This window comes from Osmerus mordax, chromosome 2 (genome assembly GCF_038355195.1).
Source record: "Osmerus mordax isolate fOsmMor3 chromosome 2, fOsmMor3.pri, whole genome shotgun sequence".
NCBI lineage: Eukaryota > Metazoa > Chordata > Actinopteri > Osmeriformes > Osmeridae > Osmerus > Osmerus mordax.
The window spans coordinates 12,967,405-12,992,674 of record NC_090051.1 but is presented as its reverse complement, the minus strand read 5'-3'; the positions used below and the strand labels follow the sequence as shown (position 1 = coordinate 12,992,674).

The 25,270-nt window shown below is 49.3% G+C and overlaps 1 protein-coding gene across 1 annotated transcript; it reads left to right on the top strand.

Moving 5' to 3' along the window:
* On the top strand, positions 1 to 25,270 carry gtdc1 (glycosyltransferase-like domain containing 1). Its single transcript, XM_067257810.1, has 9 exons — positions 1 to 187; positions 2,244 to 2,411; positions 3,154 to 3,327; positions 12,076 to 12,300; positions 19,072 to 19,181; positions 20,605 to 20,749; positions 23,066 to 23,136; positions 23,540 to 23,631; positions 24,362 to 25,270. Exons 1-9 carry the CDS (start codon positions 9 to 11, stop codon positions 24,467 to 24,469), a joined length of 1,272 nt encoding a protein of 423 aa, XP_067113911.1. The 5' UTR covers positions 1 to 8; the 3' UTR covers positions 24,470 to 25,270.

Sequence of the window (25,270 nt, the reverse complement as noted above, 5' to 3'; positions counted from 1 at the left end):
CCGCCTCCATGAGTGTGCTGCTGGTGGAGGCCTTCTACGGAGGCTCCCACAGGCAGCTGTGTGACCTGCTCCGGGGGGGGCTGGAAGGATGCGTGGCCTACACTCTGCCTGCTAAGAAGTGGCACTGGAGGGCCCGCACGGCAGCCTTGTTCTTCATGGAGGCCATCCCTCCCAGCCCCTCATATAGGTATTGTCAACCAAGCGGGCCAGGATCAAAGCCATCTGATACGAGTCTACTCAATTAATCAAATGTAAAATGAGAGAATCAATGAATGTCAGCACGGTGTTCACCAAGTTTTTGATTGGGAGAGGCTGGCAGAGAGAGACTTGCAGAGAGACTGGAAGACAGGCTAGCAGAGAGACTCATTAAAGAGACTACCAGATATATTAAGGATACAGTAAAAGCTAGTAATCTGACAGTTAGGCCTCGATACACCAACTAGACCTTTTAGAAAGCATGTAGATACAAGATACTACACTTCTAGAATTTAGATAGTAAATCAGCCCACTGGGGTGGCTGCCCACCCACATATGTAACACACACACACAGACACACACACACACACTTGCTGCTAGATATCAGGTTGCCGTGTCAACCCACCTACTTGTCTGCTTTTGATCCTTCTCGGCATTTGAAAGGCGGCCGCGCGGCGGTGCCAGCATGAGAGGCAGTGTGGAGGCAGAGGAGGGAGCTGAGAGGCAGTGTGGAGGCAGAGGAGGGAGCTGAGAGGCAGTGTGGAGGCAGAGGTGGGATCTGAGAGGCAGTGTGAAGGTAGAGCAGGGAGCTGAGAGGCAATGTGGAGGCAGAGGAGGGAGCTGAGAAGCAGGGAGCTGAGAGGCAGTGTGGAGGCAGAGGAGGGAGCTGAGAAGCAGGGAGCTGAGAGGCAGTGTGGACGCAGAGGAGGGAGCTGAGAAGCAGGGAGCTGAGAGGCAGTGTGGAGGCAGAGTGAGCAGAGAGCTGACTCATACAGTAGAGTTCAACTCCTGATTCTAAAGGTCAAACAGAAGACAGGTACCGCATTGAAACTGCTAGTGCTAAGGTAGATACAGTAAGTAGGGACACACGCCAGCGCTGGAGGCTGGAGCCTCGTGTATTGCCGTATAAGGGATTGCAGTATTGATTTCAGTGTCAGATGATGAGGGATAAACCGGTTGAACTGTTTCAGTAAGACTTCTCTATTCTTTAACACGTGACACTGTCCTATAGCTCCCCATTCCACTTTCATCTTTATTTATTTGAGTGGTTTCCGTAAACATCTCGGATGTGGATGTTTTAAAATCAGCAATCCTCCCTGCGCAGTATGAGGTCAGATATGGACATACAGAGGATCTAAGTTCCTCAGATATTCACGTACGGAGGTAAAGCCTGTGTGATTCAGCTTGCACTGCGTATAACAAGCGCTGCAGGTCCCGCCGTTTAATTCCTAACTACACAGGAAGTCCCTCTGGACTGGTTTTGGCTGGAAAAAAAGGTAAAAATAGAGAAGTCTCATCTGGTTTGAGTCAGAGGCTCGCATTAGCAAGGAGTTTAGGGGGTGAGGGTGATTTCTGTTACACGCAGTCTTAGGCCTCTTCTTAGGTTTGATGGAAGGTCTGAACAGGGCCAGGAAACTGGGCTAATCCCAGGTCTGGAGGGGAAGGGGGGGGGGGGGGGACGCCTGCTCAGTGATGGCTCGTGGACTCGCCACATCAAAGAGACTCGCTCGTGGGTAAGAAACTGAAAGGGAGGAAGAGAGAGGAGGAGAGGAGGGGACTGGCTGACTGGTGAAGGGATGAGCCAAGACGAAGTGGAGGAATAGAGGGACAGGGTCACTTAGGGAGATGCAGCGCTTCAAAGACTTGTTTCTCCAGCACGCAAGGTTGGCTAGAGGCTACAGTAGAGATAGATGGTGGTGATACAGTATAGACCCAGAGAGATGATGGCGAAACAGAACAGAGAGATGGTGGTGATACCGTATAGACACAGAGAGAATATCCTGTGAATGATGTTCCTTATTTTACCTGCCTTGGTCTCCAGATAACTCAGAGATTGGGTGACATGGGACTTCCCTGTCACATGTACCCCTTAGATGGACGAGGAAAATAAACACTTAACGGTTGGCATTGGCAGCCATATTTAAGTATGGCCCTGCTAAATGGGGAGTTATGTCACTCCTCTGGGTGCATACTGGTGAGGTATGAAGGTATTATTAGCGGGTTGAAACTCACCGCTAACCCTCCACCCCTCCGCTCTGCTTTCCCAGGGTGCTGTTCACCTCCTCCGTCCTCAACCTGGCTGAGCTGGTGGCCTTGAGGCCCGACCTGGCTCGCCTCAAAAAGGTTCTCTACTTCCACGAGAACCAGCTGGTCTACCCCGTCCGCAAGACCCAGGAGAGAGACTTCCAGTATGGCTACAACCAGGTCCTGTCATGGTAAACGCTGCCTTCCACAGCAGGCTGGATCCACTGGGTCCAGTGTTATGTTAGCGGGACGGACAACGTTGAGCAGCACAATCGGAACATGAGCGAAGCTTCAGCACAGAGCACGAGTAAACAATGACAAGCAATAACAATTAAGAAGACGCACAATTACTCTGTTTGTTGCATCGGGGAATAAAAGACGCGTACTACTCAACTGTAATAGTTTGTCTTAATGAGCATGTCAGGGCGCACATGATTGGTTAATTACCGCGACCCAACATGATGCTCTCTGGTTAATTGAAGTCAGTTTTGTCGAGAGACAGCCTCGCCATTAATCAGAAGGCTAAACGGTAAAGAGAGGCACTCGAAAGAAAACTGATTGTTGTTGATCTGCATAGGGCAACACGTCAATAACTCTGCTGAGCCCTGCCCACTCCATCTACTTTAACATCATTAACCCAGTCAAATATGGCAGCATTAAATAATACGCTACTCAAAGAGAATGGATCATTAGGAGAGCTTTGATTGGATTGAAGCCAGATTGCTTTGCTAATTTGAATTATAATGCGCAGGCCTTTTTCTTCTAATGAAAGAGAATGGGGCTTCATTTAGGAGTCCTGGAGATCAAGGGATGAAGAAACGATAGTTGCTGCTGTTTCACTTTTCATGCATGGCGGAGAGAGCAGAGAGAATGTGCTATCTCTGACGGTCCTCCCGTTTCCTTCCTCCTCCTCCTCCTCCTCCTCTCACCCAGCTTGGTGGCAGATGTGGTGGCGTTCAACTCCTCTTTCAACATGGAGTCCTTCCTGTCCTCCATCTCATCCTTCATGAGGAGGATTCCCGACCACAGGCCCAGAGATCTAGCCTCGCTCATACGACCAAAGTGTCGGGTCCTCTACTTCCCTCTCCAACTCCCGGACGTCACCAGGTCAGTGGACTCATCCTTGGCTCCAGTCGTTTTCCTTCCAGGGATGGACCGGGCCGCTGATTACAGCAGGCGCAGAGGAGGGAGGAGGGCCAGCCTGTTAATCCAGCTTCAGGAGCATGGTTAATGGCAGAGTTGTGTAAGAAATCCAGATTAGAAGTGACAGAGGTTTAATATCCTGTCGTTGGGGCCTATCACTCTCTTACATAGGCCGTACTGGAACACTGATTTGTTTAGCAATCTGGGAGTGTTTGTGTGTGTGTTTGGGTGGGTGTGCGTGTGTGTTGGTGGGAGATTGTCTGAAGTGACAAGATTAATCTGGTTCATGTTCATCCTGAAAGCTAATTTTAAGTGCTTGATCTGTCAAACACTTTCATTGCTTTTTCTATCCTGTACAGTTTAAAAGGGACAACTTTGTGGTCATCAAAAAAGTGCTTTTTGATTAGTTTTATTTCAACAAGATTGACTTTTAGCAGTTTGACCCATCATCTCTACCAGGTTCATGAGATGAAACACAGAGGTGAAACTACATTAGTCAGTTTTAAGTCTATATTTGCTTCACTTGATACTTCTGGGAGTTTGTATTGCTCACTAGAAGTTGTGTACCTCAGAACAGAACAAGCCAGTCAGAACCTATTCATGCTGAATCGATTGGTTCCATGTCCTTCTTTATAAGATGCAGTCCCGGGTCAGTGAAGAGGGGTTGTGCTTTTTTATTGCTGCGTTCCAAAACAATGCTCAGTGAAACGGGCCAAACCAGCGATTCTACAGAGAGGCTCTGGTTTGGATTAGAGCTCAAATTAACAGCAGCCACCTCTTCACATGAAAGCAACAACACAGTTTAGAATAAATCTATGAATGTCAACAGAGCAAGCATGCTCAGATTGAAACAGATTAGTGTTGTTGGCCTCTCAGGTGGGAATATCTTCCAAATAAAAAGTGTGAAAGTCGGTTCAGATCTGCCTCCCAGACGACACAGCTGCTGGGTTTTATGATATCGCATTTTAAGGAAAACCATAATGGCTGTACTTTCATGGGGGCGCATGGCATTTATTGAATTGAAATTCATAAACATATGATGCAGTTTTTGAGCAATTTTTGCTGCTTTCTTTCAAGCCCTGCCATTCTCAGGGGTGACTGAACACAGCGGGGAGATGAAAGGAGCCCTGTCACTCACCCAAGTGCACACACTGTTCTGAGCACACTCTTGAGGCACATTATAGCTAATTATTAAGACCCAGTCCCCCTGAGGAGATCCCTGGCCAGGAAACGTATGTGTGCGGCTTGCGATACTGTGTATGAATGTGCGTTATGATTGTATGCGCGTGTGTAGGTGTGTGCACGCACATGTATGTGTATGTATTACGAGTGTGTGTGTGTGAGAGAGAGAGAGTTGAGTTGTGTGACCCTGCCTCCAGTAATGGTGTCAAATCTTTACTTTATGGCCTCCCTAGTCAAACTTGTGTGTTTGGTGACTAGTCATCTCAGATTTATCCCATACATGTTCAGCACCACACAGTGAGGGCTTGAGAATCACATATCATGAACATGATACATGGTATCATCTAAATGATACAGATAACCATCTGGATGCATGCCTATATTGGTAGAATAAAGAGAGTGATTCAAATATTTTACTTAAGTGTATTTGAGAAAGAAGTTTGTTTAATTATCCTTTAATTCTGTGTTTGTGTGTATGGGGGGGGGTGCAATCGTGCATGTTTGCACAAGAGTGTGTGTGTGTTTATGTGGACCCCTGCATGTTTTCCTGTGCATCCGCTTGGCTAAGACCCAGAGAAAGTGAGCGGGCGAGGCTGACGCAGGCCTCTCGCCCAGAGGGTTCTCAGCTCATTTTCAGACGGTCATTTGCCTGATCCAAAGCAAGCTCACAGAGTGTAAGTAAGTGATTATATGCATGGCCGACGATCCCTCAACATGCCTGTGGTCTCATCCCAAACACGGTTAGTCCAGCTCTCTGGAAATATAAAACGCTCAGAGAAACAAATGAGGGAGAAATACCAGATTATTTTTCTGCATAGGTGTTTTGATGTCTCCCGCTCTCTTTTCTCCCTCTCTCTGCCTTCCCCCCTCTCTCTCTTCGCCATCTTTCTCTTCCTCCCCCTTCTTTCTCTTCCTCTCCATTCTCTAGTCCTCAATGCATTTCTTTCTTTCTCTGTGTTTCTCTCTCTTTTTAAAATATTCCTGGTCAGTCTTTCAAATTGACCTGGGGAGTTTTGTGGCGTTGTGAGTCCCCCCCCTCCCCCCCGCCCAGAAAGAAAACCTGCAACCTTTTTTGTGTCTGTGGAGGAACTCTGGTGGGTTCCTTAAAGCAGAGAAGAAGGCTCTTTGTGGTTGGTGTGTTTGCAGGACTCATCTATCAATCTGCCTTTTGATGGGAGGACTTTTGTAATTTAATAGTGATTGACCTGAGCCGGCAGAAACCTGCGGTGGTGGACAAAGCCTCCACATTTATCATGGCGGAGCGGCGGGATGCTGACTTTGTTTCAAATGTCGTCAGCGGGCTGGTGCGGCGCGTCTGGGTGGGGCGCGCCCAGGGTGCTAATCAGATCAACACGGACCACCACGTGATCAGCAGGTGTCGTCTTGGACAGCTTGGCCCCCCACAGCTGTTTCTACCTCTATTCTCTCTCTTCATGTCTTTGTGGAGCTTGTCAGGCCTTGTGGGGTTGTTCCCTAGCTGAGGCCTGCACAGTCAGGTGTTGGGAGCAGGGGTTCATTCGATTATGCCTTGATTAGTGTTTTGTTCAATTGTTTTGCGAGAATTTTAGATGTGGCCTGTAGAAATGGGGTAGCTTTGATCCTGTAGCGGTTGTTCAACAGACAAACGTCTCCATTGTTGCCATCAGTTTCTAAGAGAATCCCCCCCCCCTCTCTTCACGGTTGCTTTCTTCCTTGGAGAGAGATATGAATGCAGGTTTGCAGCCCAACTTGAAAGAGTTGCACATACTTGGACCTCCGCATTGATGGCCGTTTTTCATTAAGCTCTTTAACTGGCTGCAGATAACTGAAGCTACTTTTAAGTTGATTGGTAAAAGGTTCCCTCTTTGGCTGAGTTTAAAAGCCATTGATGTGGCTCCTTGTGAAGTCTTAAGACTGCTCTGCTCAGGTCTCGTTTGATTGGCCCCTGGAATGACTCTTCTGGGAGCAGATGGCAGGATATCCTGTGTGAGACTCTGCTGTTTGAGACTTTATCCTTGGGCTGCTCTTGCAAGCCCAAATGCAAGTGGACGTCTTCTTGCAACCAACTGAAGATGCTGAACTAGAGTGGTAAAATAAGATATTTGAGATCATTCGATTTCATTTTGAGGGATAACATTAGTTTTTCGTGTGGCCTATGTAGGTCTCTTCATGTTCACTAGAGGCTGAACACTGGGCCATTTCCCGTGCTTTGGGTGAATAGATCTGTTGAGAACAAGAGCTGACCTGGTTTGAATTGGTTTTGCATTTGTGTCTAAAGAGATTGTTGTATCAGCCACCCCACAAAGTGAACCTAGCAGGAAGAAGCAGCCCTGAGGCTCTAGAAGGTTCTCCAGATTATGGACATCAGAAGGCGTTGCTTGCCACGTGCCTTAGTGAGTCTGTTTTGCCGTGGGACTGTGTGAACTAATTGGAAACATTAACGCGATGGAGCAAAAGGAATTTGTAACACAAAGCTATGTCTATGTCTATCCGACAGAGGAGAGAGGGAGAGAAAGTGAAAGGGGGGAGAAACAAAGAGAGACAGGTATTACACAGATGTACTGTATCATTTTTGATTTCTTGAGTATCACTATTTAATATGGTTTATTTAAAGGTTCCATATGCTAAGTACAATGAGCAGAAGTCATTTAGGACATATCAGATTAACATTTTGCATTTAACCACATTTGTATTCATTTTTATTTCTTTATCAAAGCTATACCAGAAAGACCTGGCCAGGAAAAATATACATTCATTGTTGTTTTATCCTGAGTAGGGTGAATTTCGGCCTTGATTACAGTCGAGATCCTGTGGTTGACTTCAGATCTCAGCGCACGGACTGGATTTAAACTGCAAAAGGATCCCTGATATTTATCCTCCTGTTAACCCGCATTTACGATCTAGAAGCAAATCGATCTTGAGTCGGTGATTGCAGATCTGGCGTGCACGCCGTCTAAAATCTCTAATCTCTACAGCCACACCGCTAAAGTGGGACGAGGCAACGGACGCATCTACTTCTCAAAGCTGTGACCTAGCTAGTCCTGCGTGTGTGAGTGTGTGCGTGTGTGTGTTGGGGGCTCAGCATCCCAAGCCTCTCAACTTCACACAAGCTGATAGTCATTGTCCCAGTCTCTTTAATTAATGTCACTTCCACCCAAAGTCCCACTGAGATGAGGAGGAAGATGAGCAGGAATAGGGATAGAAAGGGGATAAGATGACCTGATACTCCGACAGTCTCAGGGGGTGGCGTAGAGGGGGATGTAGAGGAGGAGGTGTGGAGGGGGTAGGAGAGGAGGAGGTGTGGAGGGGGTAGGAGAGGAGGAGGTGTGGAGGGGGTAGGAGAGGAGGAGGTGTGGAGGGGGTAGGAGAGGAGGAGGTGAGGAGGGGGTAGGAGAGGTGGAGGGGTGGAGGGGGTAGGAGAGGAGGAGGTGTGGAGGGGGTAGGAGAGGAGGAGGTGTGGAGGGGGTAGGAGAGGAGGAGGGGTGGAGGGGGTAGGAGAGGAGGAGGTGTGGAGGGGGTAGGAGAGGAGGACAGGAGGACAGGAGGAGAAAGAAGATAAAGAGCAGAGAGATATTAAGATAGCTGAGGGTTAAGGATGGGGGAGGGGGTGTCCTTCATCAGGGCTTCATCCAGGCTCATCATGATAAGAACAGCTGTCTGCCACCTTTTTCTACATGATTACTTAACACCTCTTTCCTCCAATCACAGCCTGTCTCTGTGTCAGGGTCTGGTCTTCTGCTCCTAGTTCATGACACATGCATCTGAGCGTGTGCAAACTGTGCGACGTAGGACTGGCTAGAAAGGCTGACGACGATTGAAACTAGAGGTGCAGTAGTGCCTGGGATGGACTCAGACTCGGGTGCCAAGAACAACCACAATTGAGTCCATATGGCGCTTTGAAGTTGAGGAGAGTAACCGTGATGAATAGGAACGAATTAAGGATCAAACCATCCATTGGTGATTTGTCCTTAATACCAAACTTGAGCTAACACACACTGGCATCTGTTCAGCCATGACATAATCAAGAAAAACGAGTGTTTTCAAAACACTGCTATACTAATCCCAGTGCTGCTGGGGTTTTTACACACACTGAGGGAGCAGAAAGAGAAATCTGCTTTACGTTTTTATTTGTCTTCTCATCCGGCGCAGCTACATTTTGTGTTGCATCGTCATTCTCGGCAAGAAAATGAATAAAATGTTTGACTGCCACAGTGATCCCTTCGATTAAATGGAGACGTAGCATTACTGGCTGTGACGAAGCCTGTTAACTCTGACCAGTCATGCAAGCTCTAACATGGAAGTGAGAATACAAACAAGTAACGTGATTGAGTGTTTATGAAGTTTGACACAAGCTGGTGTTCTAGTCTTTGTCGACGGTACAGTACCAATCTCACTTGTGAAGTGGCTTCAATATATGAAATCTAATGAGATTATTTGTCCTTCAGCTAGGATGTTTGAGTGCATTTTTCTCAGTATTGACCTGCAGGTCATCGGGTCATGTTCTCTGCATGCCCCCCCGTTCATCCCCACTAACACGTTTCCCAGCTTGCTGTTGGTCCCATCCCTGTTGTTGTTCTGTAGTAAATCCCGTCCTTACATGGGGATTGTCCCGTGCCGGCTCAACCTGGATGCTACCCAGGCAGGGGACAGGTTATTGGGTGTTTCAGGGTATTAGCCCCTCCCGTCAGCAGATGCCAGGGCTTCTGTGGCTCCTGCTGTAATCTGCTCTCTCCTGATGTCCCGCCTCGCCAGCCATATGCACATTACGTCATTTCAGAGTTTTTCCTGTTACTGCCACAGAAATTGGTGGGGGGGAGGGGGGGGGGGGGTAAAAAAGGACAGCGTTTTGATCAGATATTCCTCTTGGCGGGGGTGTCCTGCTCAGGCCTTCTCAGCACTGCGGGCCAAGCAGTCGAGTCCCCCCCCCCTCCCCCTTTCCCTCTGAATATCCATCAGCGCGCTGCTCTGCTCCCGGGGGGCTGTGGGCCGCGGCCTGGGATGGGATGGCCGCGCCACGGAGACAACGCCACAGACATCCGGGAGACTGGATGAGCTCCTGGCGCAGGGTTCAGACGGTAATGACTGTAATGTCGATGCTAATGTGTTTTAATGACCTGCTCGGACCACACCGCTGAGCCCCTCTCCACTCCAGCCCCTGCTCAGAGCTCCGTCAGCTGGGTGGATGGCAGGATGAGGCTGATGAGATGGCTGTGGAGCTCTCCTGCCCTCGGGGTCGCTAACCTAGCTGCCAAACCTTTGGATGAGGTCCGTTATTCTGACCTAACTAGTCAAGTCAAGCCTCCTGGGAGTTGAGGGCCAGAGATTGTTCTAGAATTAGCCGTGGTGGACTGACCTGGAGAGCCCTGGGCGTCTCTACTGTGGTTCAGGATGCATGGTCAAAGTATGCATGTATACGTTCTGTCATGTTTTGCAAACATCGTTTACGAGATACTGTGTGTATGTGTGTGTAGCTTTGTGGTCCTCGGGCAGATACTGTTGGAATGCACCTGTCCTCTTCAGGTACTGTGAGATATTCTGCCCCAGTCCTGTAGAGCTTAATCCCTTAGCACGACACACAAACAATACTCTGCTATCATTGAAGGTATCATGAATTCAAAAGCCCAAATATATCTCATCCATCTTTGTAAAACAAATATCAGCCTTCTCCACGAATGACAACACAGATGCAGGTCTGGTTGTACTTGCAGAAGTCTGACCCAGGTTTCAGCGTTGCTGCCTCTCCAGTTCGAGTCTCCCTGCCCTCTCTCCCCCAGGGCCAGCGTCCTCTGGGCCTCCTGATCACTGACGTTTTTCATTATCCAGTTGGAGAGACACTTGTGATTATTGCCAATAAAGGAAATTAGATCAAATGATTTTTGACTTTGACTCCCCTCTTCATCCTTTCAATTTTAATCAAATGCAGAGGTAAAGTCATCACCGAAATTGCTGTTGATTTATAAATAAGATAATTGTGTGGCATTCTCCCTAAGTACCTCTCTCTCTTTCTCTCTCTCTCATTCTGCCGGTAGACACCGTATCGTTTTTATTGCCCCTAGTCAAAACCTCTTCATCCAATTTTTGAAATGGCTTATTGAATGAAGCTCTCCCAGGGGCTGGCAGCACAGCACCATTGGTCATAGCTAACCACAAGCCCCTGCTTGTCAGCCCCCCCCCCCCCATCACCCCACCACCACCCCACAGAGACACAGCACAGACAACCCCCTGTCCAAACCTGCTGTGTAACAGATCCATCTCCCCCCCTCACATCTACTCATCCACCGAGGCACTTTCATCGATGGCTTGTCAAGGTGATGTCCGGCTGCCTGGATGCCAAGCCACGCCTTTACAAATGACCTCATGGATTGTAATAATGCGAGTGCTTATTAGAAGGGGTAAGGGGTGTCCTTCCGTCCACTGTGCTGTTCCCGTTTCTTCATGCGCATGCCTGAACACCTCAGGCAGTGTTATTGTGCATGCTTCTCTCTGCAATGGGCTGTGTTGTATGAATGATCCAAACGAGCTTTAGGGCAGTTATTAAAGAATGGACTTTTTTCGCCTAACGTGCGACACATTTGAATTGGGTGTGTGATATATCTTTTAGTACCACTCCCAGGGTTTGTTTTGCTTATGATGGCTTTTCCAGAGATGGAGAGGAGCTATAAACACCATTAACATCTTATGGTAACGATGCTAAATCTGTCAGCGTCCATTCGTCATGCCGTGATGTCAGTGCCCGCCACAAGCTTATTCTGGCGTCGGGATTGAGTGTTTTAACGGCCTTCCAATGGAACACGCTCCCATGTACTAACTCCCAATAGACGCTGGCTTCTCCGGTCAAAGGTTAAGTTCTATCTCTAAGGTCATGGCTGTGGGTGTTTTGTATTTGCAGGCTTTGGCATTTTGGCCTTAGTTGTGTGTGTGTGGGTGTGTGTGTGACTTCACCTCTATCCTTCTGACCTCTGAGGACATCCTAGGTCACCTGTTGACCTGTTTCTGATTGTCTCCATACGTCTGTTTGGCTGTGCGTCTGCAGGCTGAGGGTCTGCAGGCGGAGCCTGGTCACCAGACCAGAGGTCTAGGGAGATCCTCTCTGTCTCCCTCCCCAGCGATTGAGGCAAGGCTCCCGCCTTCATAAATTCACCCAGCCACGAACACCTCCCTCTGTGCCAGCGTGTCCAATGTGTTTCCCATTCCTCCGGCAATGACATCAGCATCTTTCCATGCTGGCTCTCGGCCTCCTCCTTCTCCAGCTCCTCGTCTCTCCTTCTCCAAAGAAAGCAGAGCGGCCGGGCCCAGCCTGGGGAACATCCTTTGGTGATGGGCCGACGTCGATCCGTCTTGCGATGCAAACACGGGTCACAAGACCCGCGTTAGTGTGTGTATGTCTCTGTTTCTGTTGTGGTTGTGCTAGGTCTGTATTTAAACACTATCCAAAGACTATAACCAGATGGCTAACCATATACATATTCTTTGAAACGTCTATGTGATAATTGTTTTACTTTATACAGTATCAAATCGATATTCTGTGTGTTCTGTATGCTCTTCACACAGGCTCCTGCCTGAGCACAAGATTCTTTGCAGACTGAAGGAACCTCAGCAGAACGTCTCTTACACAAGTATGTCAGCAGAGGAACCGCTCTCTCTCCCCCCAGAGCCAGGCCAGGAGGTCGAGGCAGACCAGGGCCTCTGTGACCGGCGGGAAGCTGAGAAGGAGGAGGGGAGTGAAGGAGCAGAGGGTCAGGCCAGACCTCTCCATATTGTCTGGCCGCATAGGTGGTGAGTTGTGATTTGACCTTAGGAACTGAAGGATGAATACACGCACACATGTACTAGCACGCAAACATGGGTGGGTATACACAATCTCACGCAGACACAAGCACAAACACACACACAAATACAAAATACACACTAAAATGGTTTTAGACAAACATAAATGACTGTACGTTTTAGAGAACTTGTCTCAGAGGGAGTGTTAGGAGTTATAGCGTGATGACGCAGCATGTTCCCATATCAATATGCCACCAGGACAAGCACTGGAAGCAAACATGTTTCCACAACAACCTTGTTGTTGTTACCTTGCTGCTTTCTCTGTGTTTGGGGCCGCTGGCCATGTCACGGCGTGGCACGATGGAGAACAAAGCAGTCACGCACCCCGTAATCCAAAAACGATGTGCTGGAGCTTCTCCTGGGACTGGGAGAGACCTGAAGGGAGCTCTCGCACCGCAGCGCTGCCCCCCTCAGCCCCACCAGCGCTGCCCCCCTCCTACAGCGCTGCCCCGACAGCCCCACCAGCGCTGCCCCCCCTCTTATAGCGCTGCCCCCACAGCCCCACCAGCGCTGCCCCATTCCTACAGCGCTGCCCCCTTCCTACAGCGCTGCCCCCACAGCCCCACCAGCGCTGCCCCCCTCCTACAGCGCTGCCCCCACAGCCCCACCAGCGCTGCCCCCCTCCTACAGCGCTGCCCCCACAGCCCCACCAGCGCTGCCCCCCTCCTACAGCGCTGCCCCCCTCCTACAGCGCTGCCCCCACAGCCCCACCAGCGCTGCCCCCCTCCTACAGCGCTGCCCCCGCTCCTACAGCGCTGCCCCCACAGCCCCAAGAGCGCTGCCCCCCTCCTACAGCGCTGCCCCCCTCCTACAGCGCTGCCCCCGCTCCTACAGCGCTGCCCCCACAGCCCCACCGGCGCTGCCCCCCTCCTGCCCCTCCAGGAGTGTTGTTCGACAACACTCAGATGAGTAAACCAAGGTACTCTTATTGTGAAACCCTTAGTTAGAGTGGTGTGTTGATAGTTGATAGACTACCATGAGTGTGTTTACCTCTCGCTGGGAGATCTTCCTTGGAGGGTTTTCTATCCAGTGTGACGTAGTGGTGCAAGTTGTTTTAACGTTCTATGCCAGTCTCCGGAGAGCAAGCACCCTGTGATCTTCTGCAGTGTCTCCTGGCCGGTGTCACTGAGGACAGATTCACACATTCTTCTCCTGTCCGTCCGCCAGAGAAGCTCCGTTTCCTCACCAAAACATGTCCGTAAATCAGATTAACTACCGCAAAGACCACCAGAGCTGCTCGTCCTCGCTGGCGGCGGCGGCTGTGGTTCTCGTCGGTGCCCCCCCATCTCTGTGTTTGCTCTGGCTAGCTGTTTTTCACCTACTCTTATATCAGTAACAAAAGCACCCAGGGTGTAATCTCCTCTAAACTGAGCAAAACACAGATGGATTATCGCTCCCAACATCCAGGCCTCATAAACGCTGGCTTTATTCTGGGCTAAATTAGGATTTACCGATTGAGGGGCAAAGAGAAAGAGGGAGAGAGAGGATAGGTGGGAGCAAGAGTGAGAGCTAGATAATCTCCTCGATTGAAGCTGCTCGCAGTTTGTTTTATGTCCCTACTTCCTTTCTTCCCTCCATAGCTCCACACACACACACAAACTCACACACACACCACACACACTCTGTCTCTCTCTGTCGCTCCATCTCTCCTAGGGGCTCACTAGTTTTTGTATCCTCATTCGCAGATTGTTAATCTGTGTGTGGCCTGGATCCCTGAGATTACAGGACTGTCTTATTGCAGGCACTGACCAGGGGGTGGAGGTGGGAATGGAGGGATGGAGGGATAAAGGGATGAGATCAGAGAGGCCCGCCAGTAGACAGATGTTTACAGGTAGGAGGATGGCCTCGTGCCACGGTACTGAGGATCAGGGAGAGAGAGAGAGAGAGAGAGAGAGGGAGAGGGAGGGGGAGGGGGGAGGGGGAGGGGGAGAGAGGGAGTAGAGGTTAAATCTAGCAGAGGTTTAGCCTCTGACAGCTCAGGACACAGAGGTTGAGCGGGATCAGCTCCAGCTCTTACCTCAAGAGGATTGCAGCCCTGGGGTCTGTTGATTTGAAAATAACAAACAAAGCAATCAGGACTCACGTAGGCACACCGCTGTGAAGACGAGGGGAGGAGGAGAGGAGGAATAGGAGGGGTGTCTTAGACGGTGTCCTAGATGAGGTTAGGGATAAGGTAATGATTTGTATGCAGGGCACGCAGTGAGCAGTGAGTCTGACGCCACCCTCAGACTGATGACGTCATCAGCGGTTGTGATGTTTCTCCGTTTTTGTTAATCCGCTCGTAAGGCTGGCAAGTGGTCATTATTGACGCACACATTCATACACACGCACACACGCCCACTCAGACACATACATACACACAACACATACAGCACCTACACAAACACACACACACTCTTGGCGCTCATCTCAGCATTCCCCGGCCTCGCCCTGCCTCCTGACCTCAGACGAACCCTTGTCAGCAACTTGGACAGGAACAGGAAATGAAAGTCAAACATGGAGGCATGAGGCAGAAGCACACTCATTTAGCATCCCAGCATGGCAACTTCTGCTTTTCAGCTTCATGCTCGGCTTATTATGTTAACGAGTAAGATCGGAAGTTCTACAACCCTGTGTGGAGTCAGATGGAGAGAACATCCAGCTATTGAACCAGGCTTGTGGACCAAACCTCTGAAATAGCTAGTGTATCATGCTTGTGGACTTGGCCTCTAACGTAGCGAATGTATCAGGCCAGTGGACCAGGACTCTCAAGTGTCAGGGTGTGCTGTTTCAGGCAGGAGGACTCAGTAGTGTTGTTAACTGATACTTTATTCCACACGATACAATACATGATTGTAATATTTGATTTGGCATATGGTTGTGCTCGCAGCAGCTCCCTGCCGCACCCAACGGAGACACCGTCTCCTGAGACACCGTCTCGACATCCGGGCAGAGAGCAGCGAACGCATTCCCCCTGGTGAATGCGTTCACCATGTGTGCCTTGACGCGTGATGACGATTTGCTCGTGACGCACTAGGTCTCGCGTCCCCTGCATGAACCAGCTCCGCTTGTTTGTGGAAGAAATAAACACTTCCGTGTCACTTTCAGTCGATGTACGGCGTCCATGATCCCTGTGCAGATTCACTTCAAAAATGAACTAGCCAAGAAAACTGTCAATGGGTATGGGCAGTTGATGAATAGCACCCCAGAAAATATGAGGTGTTTGAATGTAAATTTACAGCTCTCTACTCTTTTTCTCTACTCTGTTCTCTAGTCTACTGTTCTGTACTACTCTACTTTGTTACACTACTCTGTTCTCTTCTCTACTATGTTCTGTTTTTCTTCTCTATTACTCCACTCTGTTCTCTACTCTACTGTTTCCTATTCTGTTACTCCACTCTCTTCTCTCCTCTGTCTTCTACTCTACTACCATCATTTCTCTATTCTGCTTCTACCCTCGCCACTGTTCTGTTCTCTCCTTTGCTAATCTGTCATGCTACTGATATGAACCCAGGCTTTGTTGTTCAAGTGTCCCTTAATTGGGGCTCTGCTGTTCAGTTTTCCTGTGATTGGGCTCATTTCACATTGTGCATCGGAGTAAATAGTATTTGAATTTTAAAACGCACCTCTTGGGTGCAACATAAAGGGGAATATTTAATCCCAGCTTTCTAAATGAGAGGATCTTATTTTCTTTTGGGCTGGTACGTTCTGCATATTAAAGAGGGATAGAGACTTCTAGATCATTGCTCCGCTTCATCTGTAGACATTGGAGGTCACTGGGGTGGTGTGCTGTACCGGCACAAAGGACTGGAGCTAGGGAGCAGAGGAGAAGACGAAAAGAGAGTGGAGGAGAAGGGAGGGGAGAACAGAGGATAGGGAAGAAAGGAGCGGAGGGGGCGGCTGAGAGAAGACAAGAGGGGAGGAGAGGAAAGGAGAGGAGGGAAGTGGAGAGGATACGCGAACAGGGGAGGGGTTGGAGGAAGAGAGGAGAGGAAGGTGGAAAAGGGAATTCAAACAGCGGCCATGAACAGCCACATCATCTTCACAGGAGTCTGTAACACAGATGTTTACCTCGTACATGAAGACAGGCCGTCCCTTTTTAACGCTCTGGTTTATGGTGAAAGATCCGTCGACCCGCCCGCTGAAACAAGCCCCTCAGAGGGACGCACCTCGACTGCCAGGGCAGCCTGTCTCTGCCTGGCTGCAGGTCAGCAGGCGGGGGGATGATGACGTGAAGATGTCACCAAGTCTATGTTTGTCTCTCACTCTCCAATCAGGGGGATGATGATGATGATGGCGACTTGGTGCTCTGTCGCTGGGGGTTAACGGGCGTCATCAGGAGATCCGGGTCATCAATGGGGAGTCAGGCAGGGTGGTGTGTGTGTTTATGCATGCATGCATACTTGGGGAGGGGGGGTGTTTATGTGCATGCATGCATGCATACTTGGGGGGGGGGGGGGTGGTGTTTATGTGTGTGCATGCATGCATACTTCGGGAGGGGGGTGTGTGTTTATGTGCATGCATGCATGCATACTTGGGTGAAGGTGTGTGTGTGTGTGCGTGTGTGCGTGTGTGTGCGTGTGTGCGTGTGTGCGTGTGTGCGTGTGTGCGTGTGTGCGTGTGTGTGTGTGTGTGTGTGTGTGAGCGAGCGATCGGGTGCTCAGGACTCTTCCTGACAGTCATATACCCAAAATTAATGAGCACTGCTTTGTTTTCCAGTGGAGGGTAGAGGGGTGTGTGGGGGGAAGGGTGTGTGGCGCTATCACAGGCCTCTCTCTCACTGTGCTCCTGGAGCAGTAACGAGGGGATAGGGATTCAGAGGCAGGAGAGGAAATAAGGGAATTAGCGTCTTATCCACAGGGGAAGAGAAGGAATAGGAGGGCTGGAAATGAGGATAAATAAGCTCCCGTAATATCTCACCTAAGGAGGTCCCAGAGAGGAGGTGTGTGGAGGAGTACTGGTACTGTTTGACCTTCACACACACACACACACACACACATGAGCACACACATACGCACACACACACACACAGCTACGGGAGTTTCTCCTGCCAGTAATATACTTTCCAGCGTAAAGGACTTTTTACCCAGAGTGTGTCTGACACTGCGGACTTCATGTGAAACGCAGCATTTCCCATGTGGGATGTTGTTGTTTTAACGTCTGTTGTTTTTGGGAGGACAATTCTGCCCTCTCTCCATCTGTAATGCTAACAGTGACAACTCAAATTTAAAAACATGTTGGCCTGGTCGCTAGTCTGCACCTTCTCTCCCCCTCCTTTCCCCTTTCCCTCCCCAGAGCTTCCTCTCCCTGGGGTTTAGAGGATCCTTGTTGATCAGTTTAAAGGCTGCCCCCTACTGGCCTGGCACCATCCCTGTTGCTCTATCATCACTGATTCAGTCAGCATGTTGGCATGCTCAAATCAGCCTGCATCAGAGCTCTGTTACATCACAGCTGCATCACCAGAGAGGTGAGCTCGACAGGGCCTCCAGGGAGACACGTTGTAAGTGAGACAGGTCCGTTCACACTGACAACCTACATTCAGGCCGCTGTGATCTATCTGCTGTCTGACGTGAAGTGACACTCATCCAGTTGGTGCTGCCGCAACATTCAGCGCTGATTTACATCACTGGACCTCACAGGGAGAAGGTGTGATGGGAAGAAACATCTGTGGCTGCTGTTTGCGATCATCAGCGCTCCCGTTGGCTCCCCTTTATGATGGCGTGGAAGGGAGGGGGAAAGTACAGGGTGAGGAGGGAGGAACAGGGGGAGGTGAGGAGGGGGAGGAGGAGGAACAGGGTGAGGTGAGGAGGGGGCAGGGGGAGGTGAGGAGGGGGAGGAGAGGAGGGGGAGGAGGAGGAACAGGGTGAGGTGAGGAGGGGGAGGAGGAGGAACAGGGTGAGGTAAGGAGGGGGAAGGGGGAGGTGAGGAGGGGGAGGAGAAGGAACAGGGTGAGGTGAGGAGGGGGCAGAAGGAGGTGAGGAGGGGGAGGAGGAGGAACAGGGTGAGGTAAGGAGGGGGCAGGGGGAGGTGAGGAGGAGGGGGAGGAGGAGGAAGAACAGAGTGAGGTGAGCAGGGGGCAGGGGGAGGTGAGGAGGGGGAGGAGGAGGAACAGGGTGAGGTGAGGAGGGGGAGGGGGAGGAACAGGGTGAGGTGAGGAGGGGGCAGGGGGAGGTGAGGAGGGGGAGGAGGAGGAACAGGGTGAGGTGAGGGGGGGGTGAGGTGAGGATGGGGGGGACAGGGTGAAGCGACGTGTGACATCTGCTCGCCAGCTGAGCACCTGTGTGTTAACTAGGATCTCCCAGGCGAGCGTGCTCTTCAGGGAGGAGAAGAGGAGCAGAGCAGGCTGGTATCACTGTCCCCCCCGTCCCCCCCCCTCTCACACCGCCCCACGCTGCCCCACTCCCCCTCCCACACCTCCCCCGCCGCCCCCTCTCTCCCCACCTGCCGGAGCAGAGATCACAGTCAACTACCCCCCAGGGAAGACTGTGATCTGTCTGGCTGCTGCTGCCTCCTACAACCTGGGCTGGCTGGCTGGGCTGGTACTGTGTGTGTGTGTGTGTGTGTGTTTATAGGTCAGAGCTGGTTATGGCCAGGAATGTAAGCCTCCAGCTCTCCTGTGTACCATGTGTGTGCGTGCATGTGTGGGTATGTGTGTACTGTAGGTGAATGTACATGTGTACACTCGTGTGTGTCAAAGTGAAGTCCATCAAAAGGCTGTATTCTGTTTGTGTGTGTGTGTAGGGAACATGACAAAGACCCGGAGCTGTTCTTCAGGACTCTGCTCAAGCTGAAGAACAGAGGCCTGGCTTTTCATCTGTCTGTGCTGGGGGAGACCTTCACCGACGTACCAGGTACACACACACACACACTTTGACACATCAACCCCACACACAGATCCCCTACACTCAAACACAAACACAGACAAACATACACACACTCACTCTACACTCACGCCTTACACACACGTACACACACATAGCCGGGTCTCTGTGGTGAGTGAGTCTAGTTTACAGATGGCCCTTCATGTTCCGAAGCAGCAGAAAAACTTGGTTGACTTTTCACTCACCTTAGAAAAGTGTTGCCAAGACATCACGGTTAGGCCGGGCGGGTGTAAATATTACGGCTTTAAACGTAATTGGTTATGAGATTAGATTAAGGCCTAAGGTCACCTGACATACAAACACATTACACTCTTGGGAAGGGTTTTAATTGATAAAACACACTTCCCATTAGGATGTGATGATGCTGTAATGACTTTGGGACACTCCAATGTATTTACTCAGGACTGTTAAGTTAATTAATACTCCCCCTCTAAGGCCTTTAGTGGAGCGGGAGTTACAGGAAACACACTCTCTTATATTAGAATGTAAACTTTTATAGTAGCAGAGAGGCCCTAAATCCTGCCTCATATTTACTAATTACCTTTATGATTGCTTGGAAGGCAATCACATTAGGATCATTTTAATCTACTCTGATTTTCCTAATAGGGTCATGGTATTGATTATTTTTGCTCGCTCACCTGTTTTTCCTCCTCTCATATTGTCGGCTCTACAGTATATCACCTACTCGTATATCGTATAAACCCTAAAGCATTTTTATAGTAAGTAGGAAAACTTGCACAATTTTACTTTCTCATATCATTACAATCCTTTAGCCGTAAAGTAATTTTAATTGGAAAGAAGTATAAATATTTTTGTGAAAAAGTGTAGGCTACACATATAAATATTTATTTTGTTTTCTTGGCTTTCTGGGCCTCATTCATCTGTCTGCCTGGCTGACCTTTTCTCTTGGCTGTTGTGTCTGTTGAGACATCTTCATCATCATCACTTCCTTAGCGGGATGCCGAAGCATGGCTCTTGTTAGTCCAGAAGGCCACAGCAGATGGATCCTCAACGACATGCACTCCATCACATTATTTCTCTCAATTTATTTGCCATTCTAAGTGAATTCTTTTTCTAGGGGAATCGAATTGACTCAAACTCTCAGGTCTGTGTCAGCGGATAAGCAGTTCATGAAGTAAGCCGCTGCCCTGGTTTGTAGTCATGGGGACAAAGGCCAGCAGTCACTGACATTTTTCAGCTGAAGACATATCAAATAATACTCTTTTATACTCTATCCAGGTCATGAAAGACAGCTATTGTGAGATATACAGTCACCTCCTTCTCTCTTTCTCTCTGCTCTCTTTCATACCCTCCCCTCTGTTGCTCCCTTCCTGTCTCTTTCTCCCTGCCATCCTGGATGCCCCTCTCCCCCCTCCATCTCCTCTATCTCCAGATGTCTTTGCGGAGGCCAAGGAAGAGCTGGGTGCCCATGTCCTCCACTGGGGCTTCCTGCCCAGGAAGGAGGACTACCTGGGGGTGCTGTGCCAGGCAGACGTGGTCGTGTCCACCGCCAGGCATGAGTTTTTCGGAGTGGCCATGTGAGTCCTGCTCCTCATGGCGACGCAACAGCGACACAACACGGCTCAGTGCTTCTCAGAGCATTATGCTAAAGTCAATGTTGTTTATGAGGAATATCGATACTATGCAGCCAATTATACCAGCTTGGTAGTGCTGTTGGTTTTCTGCCATTTCTTTTTTGCACTTTACGAAGCAGTGTCAGAAAACCGAGCCCACAGAAGTGTGGATTAATGCACCAGGCAGGTTGAGTTAAACATCACCCCGCTCCCTCCTTCACCTCAAGAGAGTCCAGAGTTGGGCCTCAGCGATCCGACCCCCTCGCCCCCTCAGCGCCAGACTTCAGTCACCTTTCTGGGGTGCGCTTGATGTGTCGGGTGATACGCTCCTGGCCAGGGTGGAGCTGGGACAGAGAGAGAGCTTCAGTGGAGACGGGCTGTGATCCTGCTGCTCCCAGGGGAGGATGGAGGGAAAATGAAGCGTGGTGCTAATTCTGGCTGCGGAGGAGAGTGTCCTTCTGAGTGAGAGGAGGGGTCTCCCTCTGGGGGAGCCTTCCACAATCATGTACTCTGCTTCCTTTCATCCCAACCAAGGGGAGCTCAAGCACGCAGGCCACCCACTGAGCTCTATTGATAGTACTGTGTGCGTGTGCGGCTGTGTAAGTGTGTGTGCGTCTGCGTGTGTGAGAGAGAGAGTGTTTGTGGAGATGCGAGAGAGGCGTAATGCGCGTGCGTGCGTGTATGTGTGTACACGTTTGGGGTCTGGACGTGTTTTTCAAGGTACAGGCAGGGAAACACAAGCCACGGATCGATACTAACATGGGCTCCTCGGAGAGTTGACGCTCAACAGACGAGCTCGTCATCCCTCTCTACAGCTCTCCCTCACACCTCTCCAGCAACACTACGGGCTGGCACATTAGCTTTAGTAATGACTGAGAACAACAGCAGATAAGTACTCGCCCTCACTCCAGGGATAATGCAGGCCTCTTGAGCCCAACGGAAAGAGCAGTCCGGTCATGTGGCCCAACGGAGGTGTCGCCAAAGTGTTTCATCCTCATTACAGTTGAATGTGGCCTAATCTGATTAATCACGGGCAGGCGATTTGAGCAGGCGCTATGCATGCCCTACAGTGAAGAAGTCATTTAGCAAAAATGATCAGCTAATTATATTTGAGATGAAAAGCCTGATAACCATTCGGGCGCTTACGCATCACGGCGGTGAAACGGAACTGAGCTTGATGATCGCTTTCATAGATCGTGCTGTCAGGCGCCGTGGGCCTGCTGTCCACCTGGGAATTAGCACGATCTTCACAGCTGTGTTCTGGAAGGCAGGACTGAGTGCTGTTTGATTACAGAGCGTGGACTTCTCCATCACTGTGCTTGAATGTTACTGTCGGTCCATTTATCAACAACGCGCTGCCCAGAATCGAACTGTTGCTGTTCCAATAAACGTACTGTAACTGCCTTTCACCTGTTTGGGGAGGATGCGGGTGTAGTGTCAAGGCCAAAACAACAATACTCTGTTGTAATTACGATTTTTTATTAAAAGATGTTGAAGTAGAGGAAATTAATCTCTTTTCACCCCAGCGTAACATTGCAAACTCTTTTTACACTATGTTTTCCAAGTGAAATAAAATGAACCTGGGAATGATAATCTGGCTGTTTAAATATGCATGTCTGGAGCCAGCGTGAGAGATGGTGCACCACGGTGATGGCGAGGAGTGAGATTGAAGAATCATCAAATATGCATGTGCCGTTCCACAAAATATTTCAGAAGCTGTGTGTTTAGGAAGCCTACTGTGGTCAGTGGGTGTTCATGGAAGTGGAATATGCTAGAGAATTGATTAAACTTTTTTTTCTTTGTCACTATTCTCCAGTGATAGTTGCAAAAATGTCATCAGTCTTCTTGCGGTTGTTCTCAAAAAAGACCGGAGGTTGGTCCTTGTCCAGCAGATATTTTCTCATCCCGGCCTTTCTTTTGAAGGCTCCAGTTATTCAGAAATGTGCATGAAAATAAACCAGTGGCAGAACAGTGTGACATCAGACTCAATGGACTGCATTCTCCAGCTCTACAAGGCTCAACCAATTATAAGTGGCAGAAATGTCACGCAATTTCTTTTCTTTTTTGTCGGGCGAGAAACAAACACATTTTGTGTGCCTTTCCTGAGATTGAAACATACATTTGTGATTGAAACATATATTTCTGGCATATTTTTTATTTTTTGTTGGACCAATTGTTTAGAGGATCAGAAACCCAGAATATTTTCTGTTGCTATTGATATGATTGCATGACAAACTAAATGTAATTGCAAACTAAATGTGTTTAACACTGTTCCCCTAGGTTAGAGGCTGTCCATTGTGGCTGCTATCCTCTGTGTCCAAAGGCCTTGGTTTACCCAGAGATATTCCCAGGTACTCTTTCCTTTGGTTTCTATTTGCACGCTCGTGATGAATAGTCTCTCCAGAACAGGACAGGAGTCTCTCACTGAACTGTTACGTCGACATGAAGAAACCTCTAAAAGAATGTGACCTGGATTTACCTGCTTTTAAAGTCTCAAACTCCGTCTCACATCCATTATATTTGCATAGCTAATGGGAACCTTTAAAAAGAATACTAGCTCAATTATGTACAACCTGCCCATCAGTGTTTTATGCATTTTTTATGATGAACGTGAGCTGTCAACGCTTTGAGGTTTCTGTTACATTAATGATGCAGCACTTCTCTTTTCCCCCTCGTTTTCTCCTTCATACTTTCCTGTGTGTGCGTGTGTGTGTGTGTGTGTGTGTGTGTGTGTATATGCTTGTGTGTGTTTAGTGGAGTATCTGTATGCCACTCCAGAGCAGCTGTGTAAGAAGCTGCAGGCCTTGTGCAGAAGACCTGATGTTGTCAGGAGACATCACGTTCAGGTAACACACTCCTCACAGCCTGACACATGCAGGAACACAATCAGTGTCGGACTGGCCATCGGGAGAATTGGGAGATTTCTTGAACGGCCGCTATGGCCACTAAACTATGCAAAGATAAAAAAGCCTAATAGTTTACGTTCACCTTGAGGATGGCCTGAATACCCATCAACTGTTTAACTGGAGCGATCCAAAATCCAAAGGGTGGGGATTCCCCCCGTAAACTTGAACGGTGCACTTGTCTGTCCAGTTTACAGATCGCAGTTGGTCAAAAATCAATCGTTTTCCGGGTAAGCCCTACGGCCAATTCCATGGAGTGGGTGCGGAAGTACTGAGATTGCGTGCAGTGTTTTAAAAGTTGTTTGCAACCGGTGCCATATTCATTTTTAGATACTGTATTAGATCAAATTTTGTTAACAGTCTTCGATAGCACTGCATTATACTTTATTATCATATAGCCTATTTGTATTAAGCAACTGTACACGGGTCGCGGGCCGGTCTGGGTTCCAAAGTCCTGGGCTGTTTTTGGGTCCCAGTCTGACCCTGAACACAATCCCCACCTCCTGATGAAAGCAGGAACACATGAACACTCTCCTGGTTCGTTTTTGTTTGTTATTTATTCAGTTTTTCTTTTGTCATGTTGTACAACCTCCTTCTGTCCTGACCTCTATCTTTGCCTTCCTCTGTCCTGGCCTCTATCCTGGCCTCTCTCTGTCCTGTCCTTCCTCTGCAGGTTGACACCAGGAAGTACTCCTGGGCAGCATTGAAGGAGGGCTTCCTCAGTCTTCTGTCTGGAGGGGAGGAGGACCTTCACCCTGACCCAGTCCCAGATCCATCCTGACTAGACCCTGACCCAGACTTTAGAAGAGGACTGTGGAAGAGGAGAACCTTCATCCCTCTCCTGGAAGCCTCTCTGGAGCTGCATTCTTACTTCACTCCATAACAGGCTGAAGGAGAGGGACTGGAGGTAGACAGAGAGTCTACCAAGTGCTGGGAGTTCGTCATAGTTGACTCACTGCCACAAACCTGTGGTGGCTTCCAGCACCTCCTCTCTTCTCTCCTCTTCTCTCCTCTTCTCTCCTTGCTTCTCCTCTTTTCAAATCAGAACCAGTCCTCTTCTGGAGACATTGTGCCGACCCTGTAAATGTCCCCCTCATCTTCACGTGCGAGGGAGAACCTTTTATGTGTGTGGTTTCTAGAAAGAAAAGAAATGAAAAAAATCAAAAGGAAAAACGTGTAAAGGCTTTCATGTTTCCCAAAGGCAGTGCCACCTCACATATCCGGTCGGGGCCATTTTTATCCTCTGTTCTGGAGAACGTGGGGCTGGAAGGGACTCTTTTTTTTCTTTCTTCTTCTTTCTCCTCCTCCTCCTTCACCGCTGCCGACAGACTGGCAGCCAAGTTGTGGCTGGAAGTTCTGTTTTCTGTGGCTCCACCTGGGTTGCCAGGTTTGAGGGCAGAGGGCCTGGAAAGCTGTGCTTGCTGAAGTGCCTTAGCAGACTGGCTGCAGGGCTGCTCCACATCTATGGTTATGGGTGGCTCCTTTACCTCATACTTTTGTTGAGCCATTGATGGCACTTTCATTGACAATGCCTATATTCTCTGCAGTTTATTTCTCGTTTTTTTCCTCTCATGTAACAATA

Coding starts and splice junctions, on each gene's coding strand:
- gtdc1 (XM_067257810.1), top strand. CDS start 9: ATGAGTGTGCTGCTGGTGGAGGCCTTCTACGGAGGCTCCCACAGGCAG. Junction 2,412..3,153: donor TACAACCAGGTCCTGTCATG/GTAAACGCTGCC, acceptor CCTCTCACCCAG/CTTGGTGGCAGATGTGGTGG. Junction 3,328..12,075: donor CAACTCCCGGACGTCACCAG/GTCAGTGGACTC, acceptor CTCTTCACACAG/GCTCCTGCCTGAGCACAAGA.